A 17,825-nucleotide genomic window follows, 5' to 3' on the forward strand; every position below is an offset into this window, starting at 1 on the left:
ATGTAATAAATTTTCATGTTTTTAATAAAATAATTTTTTTATTTCCTATATATTATACTCACTTTAATTTTTACTCCATAACAAATATGCTCCTTAGTTGTCAATATTATAAATCAATTAAAAATTAGATGAAATATAAGAGTATAATTAAAAAAATATAAATAATATTTTAAACTTTGAAAACGACATATAAATATAAACAAAATTTTACTAAAGAAAAATTAAAAAAATTTTAAAAAAAATGGAAAGAGTAATAGATTAGATATATTGTCTTTCTATCACGTTTTTCTAATAATTCTCTAATTTTTTTTTATAAAACATTAAATAAATAAATATATTCAACATCTTAAAACCATAAAAAGATATGTATCATTTTTATATTGACTACGAGAATTATTATAAAGAGTATTAGAGCATCTCCAATGGAAATTGCATATAAGTAACCCCTATACTACATCACTGCCAAATCAGTTCTGACTCACTTTATGGGTTGCTTAAATTTTAGCAAAGTTGTTTCTACAAACAACTCTGCTAAAATTTAAGCAACCCATAAAATGAACCAGAGCTGATGTAACAGTGATGTGACACATAGAGTTGCTTATAAACAACTCTCATTACAGATGCTGTTATGAAAAAATAGAATCTCTTGAAAGATTAGGTCACAGGAAGGCTAGAACTTTTATTTTTAGCTACACTCCAGCCTCATCCAGTCATTCCCATGGTGCACCACTGAAGCAGGGACATTATTAAATTGACACCCACTACTAATAAATTGCACCACCTACCACAATTCAATGCCATACAACTACTAACAGCAATTAATATACACTGGGTCGAGGGAACACACGAGTCACCATCCCCATTTCCCTTGGTCTTTTCGAAACCGACACATTATTCCAAATTTTATTCATTCTTCTTAAATTAAGCTCAATAATGGACTCACCACACCACCACCAATCATCAACGAACAAATGTTAAAATAACATTCATAAAACTTAAGTACACTAACTAACATAAATACTGTTGGTACTAGTATTTTTGGTTAAAATTAAAATTTTAATTTAATAACATACAAATTATACATTCAATGCAATTATCAATACCATCAATATAAATTTACCCACATTATGAAAATGAAATTAAATTTCTAACAATATTAATAATACTTATAGACTACTGCAAATTTAGCCCTTAAAGAGTGTTAAAAATTAAAACACGATGTTACTAGTCTTTGTTAGTGTTTAGACGTAATGTCAAGACAAATGTGTTTGAGGATGACAGGAATGACGATGTCCGGCGAGCTTAGTTGCGGCAAATGACCCTCCGTGGGCATGACCTCGACGACGGAGTGGCTGCGGAGGTGTTGGTGGAGGTACTCGGCGACCACGACAGGCACGGCGAGGTCCTTCATGCTTTGGATGATGTGGCATGGGACAGTGACGAGGTTAAGGATTTGGCGCATGTCGCTGTGGAAAATGGTCTGCAACACGCTTAGGGCAATGTCGGGGCGCATGTTGAACAAGGTTCGGCTGAATTCCTGCACCGCCACGGAGTCCATGTCACCGCCAACGGCCATTGGAGCGAAGCCTGAGCACCATGCCTTGTAATTCGCCGCCATTGCGTTGAATAGTTGGTCCAGATCTTCATGCTCAAACCCTCCAAAATATTCCGTGTCATTCAGATACCTTGCACAAAAGAAAACGCCACATGCCAGATTCAACGTTATTAATCAATTTGTTTTTCACCACCACTACCAAACCATCACCAATAAGAATATGAAAAATGGTGTTCTTAAGACACTTCATACGAAATTAAAAGTTTTATTTATTTATTTATTTAAGGGTAATATAGTGCATTCTTTGGTTTTTTAATAAAAAAGTTTCTATTATTATTCTTTAATTAGTGCATTTTATATTTTTCGTTGGTTTTAAATTGTTATACGGAGTAAATTAATTGAATTTCACAATATCTTTCTTAAAATTCATTCTTATATAAATTTTAATTTATTAATAATATATTACAAAAATATTATATATAATAATATATTAAAAAAATGTCATTATATATACAATATATATATATATATATAAATCTATTTGACATATAGTTACAGTTAATTTAAATGTCAATTTTGAATAAAATCAATAATATATTTTATGTGTAATTATAAATTATACATATATTTTTTTAGTAATATAATAATTTATATTATATTTATAGTATAAGTAAAAGTAATTTTTATTAACAAATATCGTATTATTACATAATGTGTTTGACTAAATGATGATCTTTTTAACGACTATTGATTGATTAACAATAAAAAAAAATTTATATTACAATGTGTAGAAATTTAACTTTAATTGATATAGAAATTAAAAAGTATATATCTTATGTTGTCTCATTATCTGTCTTTTGAACATAATGTAAAATTTTTAAAATTATTAAATACATTAATTACTATGATAAAATGTTCATTAAAGCATTCTTATTTAAAGAATTAGAATATAGCTAAAAGTTTAAGTATTTAGGTGTGATATTAGTAAAAGAAAGGTATAACATGTTTTGTTTGTCTTCGGAAGTGACAAAAAATTTGAGATAAACTAAAACAGGAAAACACTCAAGACATAATGCAAAACAGAGACACTAAATTAAAAAGTTAATCATTTAAGAACTAAAGATCTTGCTAAAAAATACCTCAATTAAGAATGATAGTTAGAGTTAAAAATAGAAAGATTTAACCATAGCTTATAGTGAGATACATTGTTGAGGTTAAATTAACGTTAAACTTTTTTGTGGAAGTTTTTCAATAATAATAATAATAAAAATAATAATGCAAAATGAACGTCCTTAATTAAGAAAATGAGACTGTAACAAAAGAGGCTTGAATTAGAATTTTCTAAGGTCAAATGCATATCATTATCCAATCATTAAGCTGCAACTTGAAATCAATCATTATGAATTGATTACCTAGGGGAAGCGGAGATCATGATGATCTTGGTGAATAGATCGGGTCGAGAAACAGAAGCAACGGTACCGATCATAGCAGACACGGAATGACCGACAAAGATACATGAATCAACTCGAAGCTCTTCTAATATAGCAAGCAAGTCGTAGGCATAGCCATCCAAGGTTGAGTATCGTTCAAAATCGAAGTAATCGGGGTTGGTGGTGCCAGCTCCCATGTTGTCGTACACTATGACGCGAAACTCGTCGAGGAGATGGGGCACGAGGTGTTTCCACACCGATTGGTCGGTGCCAAAGCCGTGAGCCAGAACTATGCAACGTTTGCCAGATCCCAAAACTTTCACGTTGTGAGCTTCTTCCACTATCCCCATTTTTCCCCTTTAATTTTGTGTTTTCTTGCGTCTCTCAATCGCTCCACGCGGTTGTTGGGATGGAGGCTTTCAGGCTTATTCCCGAGCTTCAGGCCTCGTTGTCATATTTGTACTTAAGAAGAAGGTTGTGATGGTAACGGAGAGAAGGACCATACCAATAGAAAAAACACACTTGAAAATGATATGTGCTTACATTATTTCTTCGAATCATATTGAAATAAATAAATAAAAGAACATGTTGCAATGTATTTTTGGTTTTATTATTTAAAGAATTAATATAAAAACATATGTGATTGAAATATTCTTTTATAAAAGTAAAAGGACCACCCATTTGCATGTTTTTATAAAGGAAAATAATTTATAGAGATCAATACATGGTGAAACCTAACATTATTAGGATTTTTTTTTATTATATGTGATTTTTCATGTGAATTTTGTATAAAAAAAAATAACAAGAAATGTGGTTTTACAAATTTTTTTTACAAAATTTTATCTTCAAATAATATCTTTATAGATAATATAATTTTGTAAATTTTAAAATTTGGTAACTTTCTTGCAAATTTAAAATCTACAAGTAATTTTTGTGCAATTTTTTTTTTGCTAAAATTCTTGTGAATTTCAATTTTACAAAAAAGTATGTCATAACTATGATTGTCAAATCAGCATTAATAATTCTTTCATCATTATTTTTTAAATGTTCACAATGAATTCATCTACTTCTATATCTCTAATATGTAATTCATAACTTTTTAAACTCTTAGAATGTGAATTATATGTCTAATTTAATCTTACAAAATTAACTTTTAAGGTGAGTGTTTCCTCTACTTAAATAGTCTTTAATTTTTTTTTTTATATCTCTAGTTGGTGTAGAACTTAAGATTTTCCTTAAATATTAATTAAACCATGTCCTTAAAAAATCAATTTGTTATACTGAACTACAAAATTATTTCATTATAAATTATTTTAATACTTAAAATATTTAATATTCTCAAAAATAAAATATTTAGTTTTTTATTGAATAATTTTATTTTGAAAACTATCATTATCATTAAATTAAAACTCATTATCATTCATTTATATATTTCATTAAAATAAATGTTTAATTGACTAATACTTTAAATTAAAATGAACTTTTATGAAATATTTATAAATAATTTAGTAAAATGATATTTTGTTAAGTAAATACTTTAAATTTTAAATTTTATAAATTATCATTAAGTTAAAACTCATTATCATTAATTTATCATATTTATAAAATTTTGTATATTTAATTTAAATAAATTTAAAATTAAAATTAATTATAATGATATATTTCTAAATAATTTAGTGAAATAAATTTTTAAATTTTAAACATTTTTTTTTTATATTTTTCCTATGAATTAAATTGACAAAAAAAAATTGCAAAAATAAGTTACTTACGAAATTTTTCTATCATTTATTATAATATTAATAAATATTACCTATGAATTTATTTTTACAAGAAAATTCATAAAAAATAAAAGAAATTTTTATGCCATTTTTTACAAATTTTTACCATGAAAAAAAAAATTAAATGCTATAATTGTCAAAGATTGTTTTCCAATGCTAATAGATTGAGAAATTGCTTAATGAGTTGCTTGGAGCAAAATTTTTCTCTATATTGGATCTTAGATCCAGATACCACCAAATTTTGGTCGAGCCACAAGATAGATATAAGACTACTTTCAGAACACATCAAGGTTATTATGAGTGGTTAGTCATGCATTTGGACTAACTAATCCAACATCTTTTCAAAGTTTGATGTATCAGATTTTTCAACCTAATTTGAGAAAATTTGTGCTTGTAGTATTTGATGATATATTGGAATATAGCCCCTTGTGGCATACTCATCTACAATGTTTAGAATTAGAGTTTTACACATTCAACAACATACTTTATATGTTAAACTTTCCAAATGTTTTTTTGGTACGACTGAGATGGACTACCTAGGACACAGTATTTTAGGAAAAGAGGTGGCAATAGATAAGAAAAAAAAAGAGCAATATTAGAGTGATCAAGACTAGTTAATGTGAAGCAACTAAGGATTTTTGGGTCTCACATGGTACTATAAAAGATTTATTGGTGGCTATGCGTACTACACCCTATGTCCAATCAATTATCAAGAAAGAGATTTCCAATTGGAGTCTAGAAGCGGAAATAGCCTTTGAAAAACTCAAGGTAGCCATCACAACTTTTGTATTAGATCTTCTAGATTTCACCCAACCATTCACTCTTGAAATTGATGTTTCAGGAATTAGAGTATGGGCAATCCTAAGCCAAAAATGACACCATATTGCTTACTTTTCTAAGAAATTGGTTCCTAGAATGCATAGACAATCCACCTACACTAGAGAACAATTTGCTATTACAATTGCATTGACTAAGTCCAAACATTACTTATTGGGCCACAAATTCATTATAAGAATGTATCAAAAAAGTTTGTTAGACCAGTCACTACAAAAACCTAAGTGTTCTTACCGGAAATCTGTCGTAGAGGTGATTCGCCAGGTAAGATCGATGAGCCTCCTTCACGGGTACGCTGGTGTTCCAAGATGGGGGTGGTACTTGCAAAAGAGACTCCGAGGCTAAAGTTAGTGTTTGTGGGAGTATGAGTCTCGTATAAATAATGCACGTACCTTTGTGTGAATTAGGGTTATGTTGGGCCTTGGGCCTGAGATCTGTTATGATCTGATTAGATAGTAGATCTCGTCTGGAGCGAGCTCCCCGAGATCAGTTATGATCTGATTAGATTGCGGAGATCTCCGAGATCAGTTATGATCTGATTAGATTGCGGATCTCATCTGGAGCGAGATCTCCGAGATCAGTTATGATCTGATTAGATTGCGAATCTCGCTTAGGTCGAGATCTCCCAGTGCGTGCCTGAGGCTATTCCACGTTGTGATACCGAGCTCGAGCTCGTCATGGCAGTACGGATAGTACATTAGCCTCCCGAGCTCCGAAGATCGTAGGTCGAGGAGTTAAGTCCGAGCTCGTCAAGTGGCTGTGGCCCTTCGCATACATCTGCCTGTCGAGATACCATGTGTCATAGCCATCACCTCGTTCCCATAACGCGTGGGCGGGGCGGCGACAAGATTGTATTTTTATTAGGTTCGGACTCGACCTTGGAATAACAAGGTTCGAACTCGACCTTGGTTAAGAAAATGTGATCTCGAGGTTCGGACTCGACCTCGGCATAACAAGGTTCGAACTCGACCTTGGTTAAGAAAATGTGATCTCGAGGTTCGGACTCGACCTCAGCATAACAAGGTTCGATCTCGAACTTGTTTAAGAAAATGTGATCTCGAGGTTCGGACTCGACCTCGGCATAACAAGGTTCGAACTCGACCTTGGTTAATAAAATGTGATCTCGAGGTTCGGACTCGACCTTGGAATAACAAGGTTCGAACTCGACCTTGGTTAAGAAAACACTACTAGAAAAATTAATATTTGTGACGAATTTTGTGACGGAAAAAATAGCATCGCTAATAGTGACGGATTTTGTGAGGGAATTTTAAGTTTTGTGACGGACTAGAATTTATTGACTTTTGTGACGGATTTTGTGACGGAATATATTCCGTCTCTAAAAATCCGTCACAAATTTCGTCACTGAATCAAAAAAAAAAAATTTGTGACGAATTTTGTGACGGAAAAATTTTCGTCTCTAAAAATCCGTCACAAATTTCATCGCTAAATAAAAAAAAATGTTTGTGACGGATTTTGTGACGGAATGAACTTCGTCTCTAAAAAATCCGTCACAAATTTCGTCACTAAAATGAAAAAATTTAGTGACGGATTTTTCCCTCTCAAAATTCCGTCACAAATAGGTTAAAATATTTTGTGAAAAATTTGTGACAAATTGTTTCCTCTCAAAATATTAAATTTTATTTATGAAACTTTTATATTTAAGAATTATGCATAATTAAAGAAAATATGTTAAATTTTTTTTAAAAAAATAATAAAATTAAAAATATTTTATTTCATTAAAGAACTGAAAAAATTATGAAATTTATTTAATTAAATAAAAAATTGTCAACTTTGAACATAAGAAACTAAGACATTCATTAAAAATATTTAAAAAAAACTTGTGAAATTAAAAAATAAGAATATTAATTTAATTTTGGCTTAATTACATTTTTGATCCCTCAAGTATTGTAATTGTGCAATTTTGATCCCTAAGATTTTAATTGGATAATTTTAATCCCTAAAGGATTGTAATTGTGCAATTTTAGTCGTTTAATTTTTAATTGAACAATTATAGTCCCTCAAAAATCATAATTGTGCAATTTGAATCTCTCCCATTAAAAATTTAATAATTTTAAAATTTTAATATATATATATAATAATAATAATTTAAAATTATACAATTATTTGCTTATTTAAGTTAACATATACTATAATTTTTATTAATGTAACAAATGATATATATTTATTATTATTAAATAAATAAAATTTATATATTATTAGTAATTTAATATTGCTTATAAATTAATATCAATAATATTTTTAGTATATTTATAGATAAATTGATAATTTGATAAATATAACTTAGTATATATTAATTTACTTTTACAAAAATATAAATATAGTAGATAAGATATGTATATTTATATTTTTGTAAAAGTATATTAATATATAATAAGTTATATTTATCAAATTATTAGTTTATGTATAAATATACTAATAATATTATTGATATTAATTTATGAATAATATTATAAAAATATAATATATATATATATATATATATATATATATATATTTTATGTATTTATTAATAATAGATATATATTATTTGTGTGACACCCTCTACCCCACATACCATAACACAAATAACAAAAATTGAATAACATAATATTTTTCATAATTGAAATACCAAACATGTTTAATTCAAATCAAAACTCATGTATTTGTGGAATTAAATAGATATTCATACATGTCATGCAACAAGGAATACAACAGAACAATCAAAAAGCAAAATATAAACTTGCATAGTTTGTTTGTTTCTCTCAGGGTTCTCTTAAGAACCTACCTAGTACTCTAATCCATACAATAAACATCTTACTCATATAATTGTCTCTTACAATTGCATTCTCTTATGGTGTGTTTAGATGATGAATTTTACAAATTCAAGGAATTTTAAATTCTTGGTATTTGAATTACTTTGATTTCAATTTCTTTCATTCTTAAAATATTTTGTTTGGATAATTAAGTCAATTCAAATATCTCAAATTTTAAATTATTAGGTTAGATATGATAATTTGATTCCATCATGATAAAATTAATTTTAAAAATATATTTATATGTTGAGATTTTTAAAATAAATTTTATAAAAATAAATATTAGCTAATTTTTAAATATTTAATAATAATTATTTATAAATATTTAATAATAAATATTTATATCTTTCTAATTTCATATAAAATAAATAATAATTAACTAAATCAACAAGTTTAATATTTAAAAAGATAAATAAAAGTATATATAATTTCAATATATTATTGAAAATTTAATATAATATATATTTGATTACTTTGTACGTTTATTAAATATATTTGATTACTTTGTACATTTATTAATTTTTGTATGTGGGTGGAGTAAATTACATTATTTTTAAAAAATATTGTGTTTTTTGTTATATATTTATGTTAAGATAATTCTATAAGATATAGTTTAGATATACTAGTTTATCCTCTCCTAATTTCTAGTTTAGTTTCCTTAGTACTTGAATCTGAATGATTTTCATGCTATTGAACTAATGGACACAATAAAATAAATAGGCATAAAACATAATCAATCCCTAAAGTTTAGGGATTTAGATAAAACTGACTAAGGAAACTAAACCAGAAATTAGGAGAGAATAAACTAGTATATCTAAACTATATCTTATTGAATTATCTTAATTAAAATATATAACAAAAAACACAATATTTTTTTAAAATAATGTAATTTACTCCACCCACATACAAAAATTAATAAATGTACAAAGTAATCAAATATATTTAATAAACGTACAAAGTAATCAAATATATATTATATTAAATTTACAATAATATATTGAAATTATCATTCACTCACTTTATCTACAACACAAGTCCTCATTGAAGGATGATATAAAGTTGAGATACTATTTAAAGTAAAGAATCAATTCTATAATTTATGATATATTATAAAAAATATTAATATTTTTTTTTATATATTTTAAATTTCACAAAGAAGATAAAAATATATTTAACAATTACTTTGATCTCTTGACAATTTCACAATGTAAATAAGCTTGTTTAGTATCGGTGTTTATAATTTATTTTTATAAATTAATTGAAATAACACAGTTTGTAAGTCTTTTTTTTTTTATTCTTTTTACTTTTTTATCCTTATTATTTTTTTGAAATTATTTTTTATTTTTTTTAATTTAAAAACTACTTTATCTTTCCTGTCATTTTCTCATCCTCGTTATAAGAATTATTTCTTGACATTTTATAATTATCAATTAGCCTACAAAAAACTTCCAATTCAATTAGCTAGTTCACAAACTTATAATTTTTCAGTTCTTAACTAATAAGTTTTCAGTTTCCAATTTATAACTTATAAATTTTCAGTTAGTTTATGAGCCAATTTTACTAAAAACCTTTAATTAACTTTATAATTCTTGTAACTTTTTTTTTACAATATAACACTGCTTATTAAATAATTAGTAGCAAGTATTTTTTTTTAATTATAGTCATTTTGTACGGGTTATCTAACTCTTGCTCGTATCAGTATATATAAATTTAATACATTTAATTATAATATTATTTTTATTGTTCAATTACATTTTTCATTTTTGATTTTAATTATTTTTCATTTCCCGCCCCTTTTTTTTATCAACTCAATCATTTTTCCCAAACCATCTTCGAAATCGCGCGTAAACCCTAAAAAGAAGAAAGATTCCCCCAATTCCTTTTCCTTCACTCACCCACCTCACTCACTCCCTCACCATCACCACCCACCACCTCTATTCCCTATTCCCTATTCCCTTCGCAAAAATCCCCTTTACATTTACACTTCACACATTCATTCCATTTCCACACTCCATTCTCTCATTATTTTCCCAATCATAACTCTTAACCAACCCTTTCCATTGTCTTTCATGGTTTTCTTCAATTCGGATTAGGCTTCCAACGCAGCTCCGCTTCTGTCCATGTCGCCGACGCCTCCCGATGCTGCCCAGTACTCATTCGCCGTCGAGTACGACGGCCTGCCGCTATCTTTCGACCTCCCTCGGGCGGTGCCAATCAGCGTCGACAACATTCCGGTCGCCGCCGTCGTTTCCCAGGTTCCTCTCTCCGATGCTCTCGCTCTTCCCGTCGTCCAGCCGCTCCTGCCGCCGCAGCTCCACCACCCCCTCCGGACACTCGGTTCCGAACCTAGGGTTTCCAAATTAGCGTCCGAAACCACGGTCTCGCCAACCTCCGTGATCGCGTTCGACCACAGAGCTTCCCAGAGCAACGTCGGCGAGCTCTCCGGCGAGCTGAGCAGCTCCGGCGCGTTCGAGTTCTCCGCAGGGAATGACGGCTCCGGTGAGTTGTTCGATTTGGGGGATAGTTCGAGAGCGCTCGAGGAATCAATCTCGCGTGATCGAAGCTCCAGTGCCGTCGAGTCTTGGGACAAGTCGGGGAGAAGTTCTGGCGGGTTTAGGCTTTTGGATGATGGAAAAGAGAGTGTGGATTTCAACGAGTTGAATCAGCAAGATTGTGCTTCCACTGAGACGGTGCTGAGTTTGGAGTATCCCTCAACTCGGGTTTCGTCTCTCAAGGCTGAGAATATCGATGCCAAGCGCCCACCTGTTGTTACGTTGCAGAACTGCGCAAACCCTCCAAAGAAGCTGAAGCCAGGAAACTATTGGTATGATAAAGTGTCTGGTCTTTGGGGGAAGGTATTTATTTACATGCATTTGTGATTTGTATGATGTTTGAGTTCTAGAGTGTTGCTGCGGATGTTGATTGGTTTAATGACTTCACAGGAGGGACAAAAGCCTTCAAAAATTATAAGTCCGCATCTGAATGTTGGAGGCCCCATCCAACCGGATGCTAGCAATGGAAACACTCAGGTTTTCATCAATGGTCGGGAAATAACAAAAGTGGAGCTTCGGATGTTGCAGGTTGAAAATTCATATTGAAAATAACACGTCTAGTTATCGTCCACAATATATCTACTTCTAATTTTTTATTCTTAATTTGTTAGATTTTTATATGTTTTAGAATTTTTTTCATGATGTTATGGGGAAAACGCATTTTTGGATGCAGGGTGTTTTGCTGAAAGGTGGAGATTCATTCATGGTAACTTTTGCAATCAATTTTTTTTTTGCTGAAACTAAAATTATTTTGTAAATTAGATGAGGTGGTTCAATTAAACAGAGGGTCCCACTCCATGACATAAGCTGGCTGTTGCTACGGTGGTGGGCATGAACGATCACAAAACTGCATGCTACGCACAAAGGAGTTTTATTAAGTGGAGAAAACTAAAATTAAATGTGACTATATATACATAAGTTGCCACCACGTTTTCATTATAGAATTTTTTGTTTTCTTTGAAAACATTGAAAACAAATTTTTATTTTCGGTTTTGTGCTTCATTTTGAGAACACTTCTTGAGAAAATAGTTTCTAAAATCAAACTAAATGTATTTTCACTACAAATTTCATTTTTAGTGAAAATGAAAACAGAAAATAGAAAACAGACCATACCAAACAACCCCTTAATTTTCTGTGTCAATACATCATTGATTTAATTTTAAATCTTTTGTAATCTAGATTATCTTAAGATGTTCCCTAAGTGAAGTTCTGTTGCAGGGTGCTAATGGGCTTCTAGTTCCAGGAGGTTTTGGTGAAAGAGGAGTGAAAGCGAAAATTCTTGCTGCTAAGTATGCTCGAGAAGATAGAGTTCCATTTCTGGGCATTTGCTTAGGGATGCAAATTGTTGAGTTTTCAAGATCTGTTCTGGGTCTTCATGATGCTAATAGCATATAATTTGATCCAAAAACCAAAAACCTGTGTGTCATATTTATGCCTGAAGTATATTTCTATCTACTCATTATGGTAATAATCTTCCTTGGATAATTTAGTTTAGGTGTGCTTGCAAAGATTCAATCTCTTCTCCACCATTTTCGACCCATTCCAAAATCAGGTTTCTTCGTTTCCAACTCCCATGCATAAATATATCCATTATATCTCACATTTGCTTGTTGTGTTGAAAATGTCTGTAAACTGAGATCCATTTTCCTATATGTTGCCACTTGATCTGTGAGGAATTGAAGTACTACTTTCGGTCTTTTCTGGAATGTAGTGAATGAATCTCTTTCCCTTTGTTTTATTCATTTATTATCTTTTACGATCTATGAAATTTCAGGTTATTGAATTTGTTAAGAGACATGTTAGTGCATACACACCTCTCTTAGCCGGAAATTCAATATATGTTGATTTTCAATTTTTGAAGGTATTGATTCTGCCATAGTAATTTCTAGATAGTGGCTTTGCTGAAGTGTAGTTAATTTCTATATTCTAATAATCATAATGTTTTTCGGCTTGAGATTTTGGATCAGTTGCAGTGCTTATGTTGAAGTTGGGAATTCCCACTTATCATATTTTTGAACATCATTATGCATACATTTTTTTTAAAATTTATTCAGTATATTAGAATTTTTTATAATTGGATATTTATTCTAAATTAATGGGATATATTTTTTTTGTGCTTATCAGGCTGTGCGAGGGCGGAGAATTACTTGACAGAATTCTAGATAAGTAAATTTGAAAGGCTATTTTTCATTTGTACCATTCGTAGTTTTGTACTTTTGTGGTCAACACTTTTAGATTTTGAAATATTGATAGTGTAATGGAGGACTAGTATTATTATTATCCTAAAAAAATAGTAGTATTATTATTACTGTCTAACTTGCTCTATTTTTATCATATAATTATCAGTTATCTACGGATTTCATCATTATCTACGGATTTTTTCCGTAGATAATGTTGATTTTTCTTGTAGTGAATCCTGTGCTAATTGGTGAGCCTGGTGTTGGAAAGACTGCAATTTCTGAAGGGTAAGTACTTAGGTCTTCATCCTTGCTGTTTACTATAATTTATTTCTGATATGGTGCTGGCCAGCGTTCATTTCTCCACCTCATTCGTATGCATGTGCAAACTCTCTTTTCCATTCTTTCTTTCTAAATCTTAAATCTTTCATATTTCTTCTGTTTCACTAATGCAGTTTATAACTTCAGTTCTGGTTCTGGACAACCACAATTCATTTCCAGCACTGGGAACAGAAGCCTTTCCAATGCGCCACTCAATGAGAACTCAGATACTAATCAAATTGTTGTGCCTGATGTGAGTCTCGGTTCTCATTTATTTTGCCTATTTGACAAATGTTAAATTAGTAGCATTGACTTAGATCATGTATTGACTGAATGATAATTACTCTGAATGAATTTGATGATGGACTTGTGCTCGATTTATTAAACATAATCACTAAGGACCCATATAAGTATGTGCTGTTTTAGCCCTTTTTTCGTTTATAGGTTTCGTTTTATCATTTTGATATGCCTGGTTCCCTTCACTTCGGTGCGAAAGCTTTAAGTTTTTTCTTTATATTAATGGCTTTGCTAGTGCTGATATTATATGCAATGTAGTATGTGTGATGATGTATTCATTAGAACCTATGGCCTAAGACAGAAATGGAATCTGCTTTTTTCATTTCACAGCGATTAATGTCTTTTTGCATAGAAAGGAATGATGCTAATGGAGTAATGGACCAAAATATCTGTTATATTTGGCTGCTATAAAATGTGTTTTAATTATAAAGGTTAATGGATATATGGGTTTTGTGACACTGGTAATCGATTACAAGAAATAGGTAATCGATTACCAGAGAACCTTTTAATAAGTAAATTGCGAACATATGATTTTCATTGTCTGGTAATCGATTACATGTTTAGGTAATCGATTACCATACTCTTCAAACAATAGTTTCCTCATTAAATTAAGACGCCTAGTTTGTGAGGGATTCAACCCAGTTAGTGACGGATTTTATCCGTCGCAAATTGTGACGGAATTATGGCGTCGCAAATTGTGACGGGTTCTACTCAATAATAGGCATCACAGTTTGTGACGGATTTTCTTCGTCGCAAATTGTGACGGATTCGTTCATCACAATTTGTGAGGGACTCACATACCTCTCAATCCCTCTCAAATAGCGAGGGATTTAATCCCTCACAAATTGCGAGGGATTTAATCCCTCACAAACTGCGACGGATATTTATTAATTTCTAAACATTTATTATTACAAATTTGTGACGGAAATTATATTGTTTGTGACGCCTTAATTCCGTCACTAATTGTGACGGAGAAAATAATCCGTCACTAAATATTTTGTGACGCCAAATTTTGTGACGGAATCATTTCCGTCACAAATTCCGTCACTAACTTATTTGTGACGGATTTTATTAAGTTTAGTGACGGATTTTTTCCCTCTCTAATTTTAATTTTTCTAGTAGTGAAATGTGATCTCGAGGTTCAGACTCGACCTCTGCATAACAAGGTTCGAACTCGACCTTGGTTAATAAAATGTGATCTCGAGGTTCGGACTCGACCTCGGAATAACAAGGTTCGAACTCAACCTTGGTTAAGAAAATGTAATCTCGAGGTTCGGACTCGACCTCGGAATAACAAGGTTTGAATTCGACCTTGTTAAGTAGATGTGATCTCAAGGTTCGGACTCGACCTTGGCATAATAAGGTTCGTACTCGACCTTGGTTAAGAAAATGTAATCTCAAGGTTCAGACTCGACCTCGGCATAACAAGGTTCGTACTCGACCTTGGTTAGGAAAATGTAATCTCAAGGTTCGGACACGACCTCGGCATAACAAGGTTCGAAATCGACCTTGGTTAAGAAAATGCGAGGTTCGGACTCGACCTCGACATAACAAGGTTCGAACTCGACCTTGGTTAAGAAAATGTGATCTCAAGGTTCGGACTCGACCTTGGCATATCAAGGTTCGAACTCGACCGTGGTTAATAAAATGTAATCTCGAGGTTCGGACTCGACCTCGGAATAACAAGGTTTGAACTCGACCTTGGTTAAGAAAATGTGATCTCGAGGTTCGGACTCGACCTCGGCATAACAAGGTTCGAACTCGACCTTGGTTAAGAAAATGCAATCTCGAGGTTCGCACTCGACCTCGGCATAACAAGGTTCGAACTCGACCTTGGTTAAGAAAATGCAATCTCGAGGTTTGGACTCGACCTCGGCATAACAAGGTTCGAATTCGACCTTGGTGAAGAAAATGCAATCTCGAGGTTCGGACTCGACCTCGGCATAACAAGGTTCGAATTCGACCTTGGTTAAGAAAATGCAATCTAGAGGTTCGGACTCGACCTCGGCATAACAAGGTTCGTACTCGACCTCGGCATAACAAGGTTCGTACTCGACCTTGGTTAAGAAAATGCAATCTCAAGGTTCGGACTCGACCTCGGCATAACAAGGTTCGAATTTGACCTTAGTTAAGAAAATGTGATCTCGAGGTTCGGACTCGACCTCGGCATAACAAGGTTCAAACTCGACCTTGGTTAATAAAATGTGATCTCGAGGTTCGGACTCGACCTCGGCATAACAAGGTTCGAACTCGATCTTGGTTAAGAAAATGTGATCTCGAGGTTCGGACTCGACCTCGGCATAACAAGGTTCGAACTCGATCTTGGTTAAGAAAATGCAATCTCGAGGTTCGGACTCGACCTCGGCATAACAAGGTTCGAACTCGACCTTGGTTAAGAAAATGCAATCTCGAGGTTCAGACTCGACCTCGGCATAACAAGGTTCGAATACGTCCTTGGTTAAGAAAATGCAATCTCGAGGTTCGGACTCGACCTCGGCATAACAAGGTTCGAATTCGACCTTGGTTAAGAAAATGCAATCTCGAGGTTCGGACTCGACCTCGCCATAACAAGGTTCGTACTCGACCTCGGCATAACAAGGTTCGTACTCGAGCTTGGTTAAGAAAATGCAATCTCAAGGTTCGGACTCGACCTCGGCATAACAAGGTTCGAATTCGACCTTGGTTAAGAAAATGTGATCTCGAGGTTCGGACTCAACCTCGGCATAACAAGGTTCGAACTCGACCTTGGTTAATAAAATGTGATCTTGAGGTTCAGACTCGACCTCGGAATAACAAGGTTCGAACTCGACCTTGGTTAATAAAATGTGATCTCGAGGTTCGGACTCGACCTCGACAAGTCGTCACGATTAATGTGCCAATACCAAAAATGTATGGGAATAGAGTTGTTTTGTTGATTATTTTTGAGGTGTGCCTCGTTAAAACCTTCCTTGGCCAAAAACCCTTTTCTTTAGTGGGAAAAAAGGTTGAGGAGGAAAAAGAGTACGTCACCTGAATTTACAAGTTAAGAGAAATAAAATTTGAGGTGGGTGACATTCCAAGTTCCGAATTTCCCTTCGGAGGGTTCTATTCTTGCCTCTCTCACCCCACCAAACAAGGTCGCCAACTTTAAATGTTTGTGGCCTGACCTTGGTCTTGCTTTCCTTGTGGTTTGTTACGAACCTGGTCACGAAAAGCAGAGTGCTCTTCCATCTGTATGTACCCGGCAGCTCGGGCACGGAGTTCGTCCATATCAGCGGGAGCTCGGCGACACGGGCTATCCACAAAAGGTCCCGGCTTAAGCGCCATGAGCATGGCGTGTAAGGCGACCTCGGGATTCAAGTTGCGAATCTTCACCGAGATGCCAGCAAAACGTTCCATGAACGTCCGTAGTGGTTCGTCGTCGCCCTGTCTGAGGCTGGCCAGAGCAGCCGACGTTATGAGGTGAGGTCGACTCGTTGCATACTGCGCCGTGAATCGTCTGACCAGAGTGCCGAAGCTGTCAATTAACTCGGCAGGTAGCTGGTTATACCAGTTGAGTGCGGCCCCTTTGAGCGAGGTCGGGAAAACCCTACACAAGATAGCATCATTGTTAGTGTAGAGGTTTACCTGGGTCGTATACAGGTCAATATGTTCATCGGGGTTCGTCGTGCCATCATAGTGATCAAGGTGGAGAGGCTTCCATCTGCGGGGGAGTGGATTCTCCATGATGCCATCCACAAAAGGATGACGGCGGAAAGTTTCTTGACCCTCTGTGACATGAGTGGGGGCCCTGCTGACATCCTAAGTCGACTTGTGCGTCGGTGCATGAGACCGATGCGTGGCAGGTCGTGGAGTCGGTGCTCTGGTCGCAGTTCGGGGTTTAGAAACCGAATGCCCTTCGTCCTCATTCAGGTTACTCTGTAGAGGGGGTTGATTTGAGGGACGCCGAGGGAGTTGGGCACGAATGCGCTTGTTCTCGGTGCGTAGTGCCGCTAGGTCGGCTTCATTAGCGGTGCGCATTGCCGCTAGATCAGTTTCGTGCTTGGCACGCATGCTTTGTAGGTCGGCGGTGTGTTGTTGCCGCATCTG

At 33.4% G+C, this 17,825-nt stretch overlaps 2 protein-coding genes across 2 annotated transcripts; one reads left to right on the forward strand and one right to left on the reverse strand.

The window, feature by feature from the left end:
- Positions 1-1,009: 1,009 nt before the first annotated feature.
- Positions 1,010-3,520, reverse strand: LOC109818903 (karrikin insensitive 2 receptor CA). Its single transcript, XM_020384445.3, has 2 exons — positions 2,968-3,520; positions 1,010-1,685 (listed from the first exon to the last, which is right to left on the reverse strand). Exons 1-2 carry the CDS (start codon positions 3,333-3,335, stop codon positions 1,235-1,237), a joined length of 819 nt encoding a protein of 272 aa, XP_020240034.1. The 5' UTR covers positions 3,336-3,520; the 3' UTR covers positions 1,010-1,234.
- Positions 3,521-10,047: 6,527 nt separating this feature from the next.
- Positions 10,048-14,015, forward strand: LOC145958055 (extra-large guanine nucleotide-binding protein 1-like). Its single transcript, XM_083074509.1, has 7 exons — positions 10,048-11,265; positions 11,353-11,490; positions 11,636-11,715; positions 12,153-12,331; positions 13,373-13,427; positions 13,608-13,713; positions 13,905-14,015. The coding sequence occupies exons 1-7, from the start codon at positions 10,531-10,533 to the stop codon at positions 14,013-14,015; spliced, it is 1,404 nt and encodes a 467-aa protein (XP_082930635.1). The 5' UTR covers positions 10,048-10,530.
- The last annotated feature ends 3,810 nt before the right edge of the window (positions 14,016-17,825 follow it).

Source organism: Cajanus cajan, chromosome 5 (genome assembly GCF_000230855.2).
Source record: "Cajanus cajan strain Asha chromosome 5, NIPB_CcT2T_4, whole genome shotgun sequence".
NCBI lineage: Eukaryota > Viridiplantae > Streptophyta > Magnoliopsida > Fabales > Fabaceae > Cajanus > Cajanus cajan.

Bases quoted from the DNA above. Each gene is read 5' to 3' on its own strand.
- LOC109818903 (XM_020384445.3), bottom strand. From the start codon at position 3,335: ATGGGGATAGTGGAAGAAGCTCACAACGTGAAAGTTTTGGGATCTGGC. The intron at 1,686-2,967 runs GTAATCAATTCA...CTTTTGTGCAAG, and splicing joins ATGATCTCCGCTTCCCCTAG to GTATCTGAATGACACGGAAT.
- LOC145958055 (XM_083074509.1), top strand. From the start codon at position 10,531: ATGTCGCCGACGCCTCCCGATGCTGCCCAGTACTCATTCGCCGTCGAG. The intron at 13,428-13,607 runs GTAAGTACTTAG...TTATAACTTCAG, and splicing joins AAGACTGCAATTTCTGAAGG to TTCTGGTTCTGGACAACCAC. The intron at 13,714-13,904 runs GTGAGTCTCGGT...TTTCGTTTATAG, and splicing joins ATCAAATTGTTGTGCCTGAT to GTTTCGTTTTATCATTTTGA.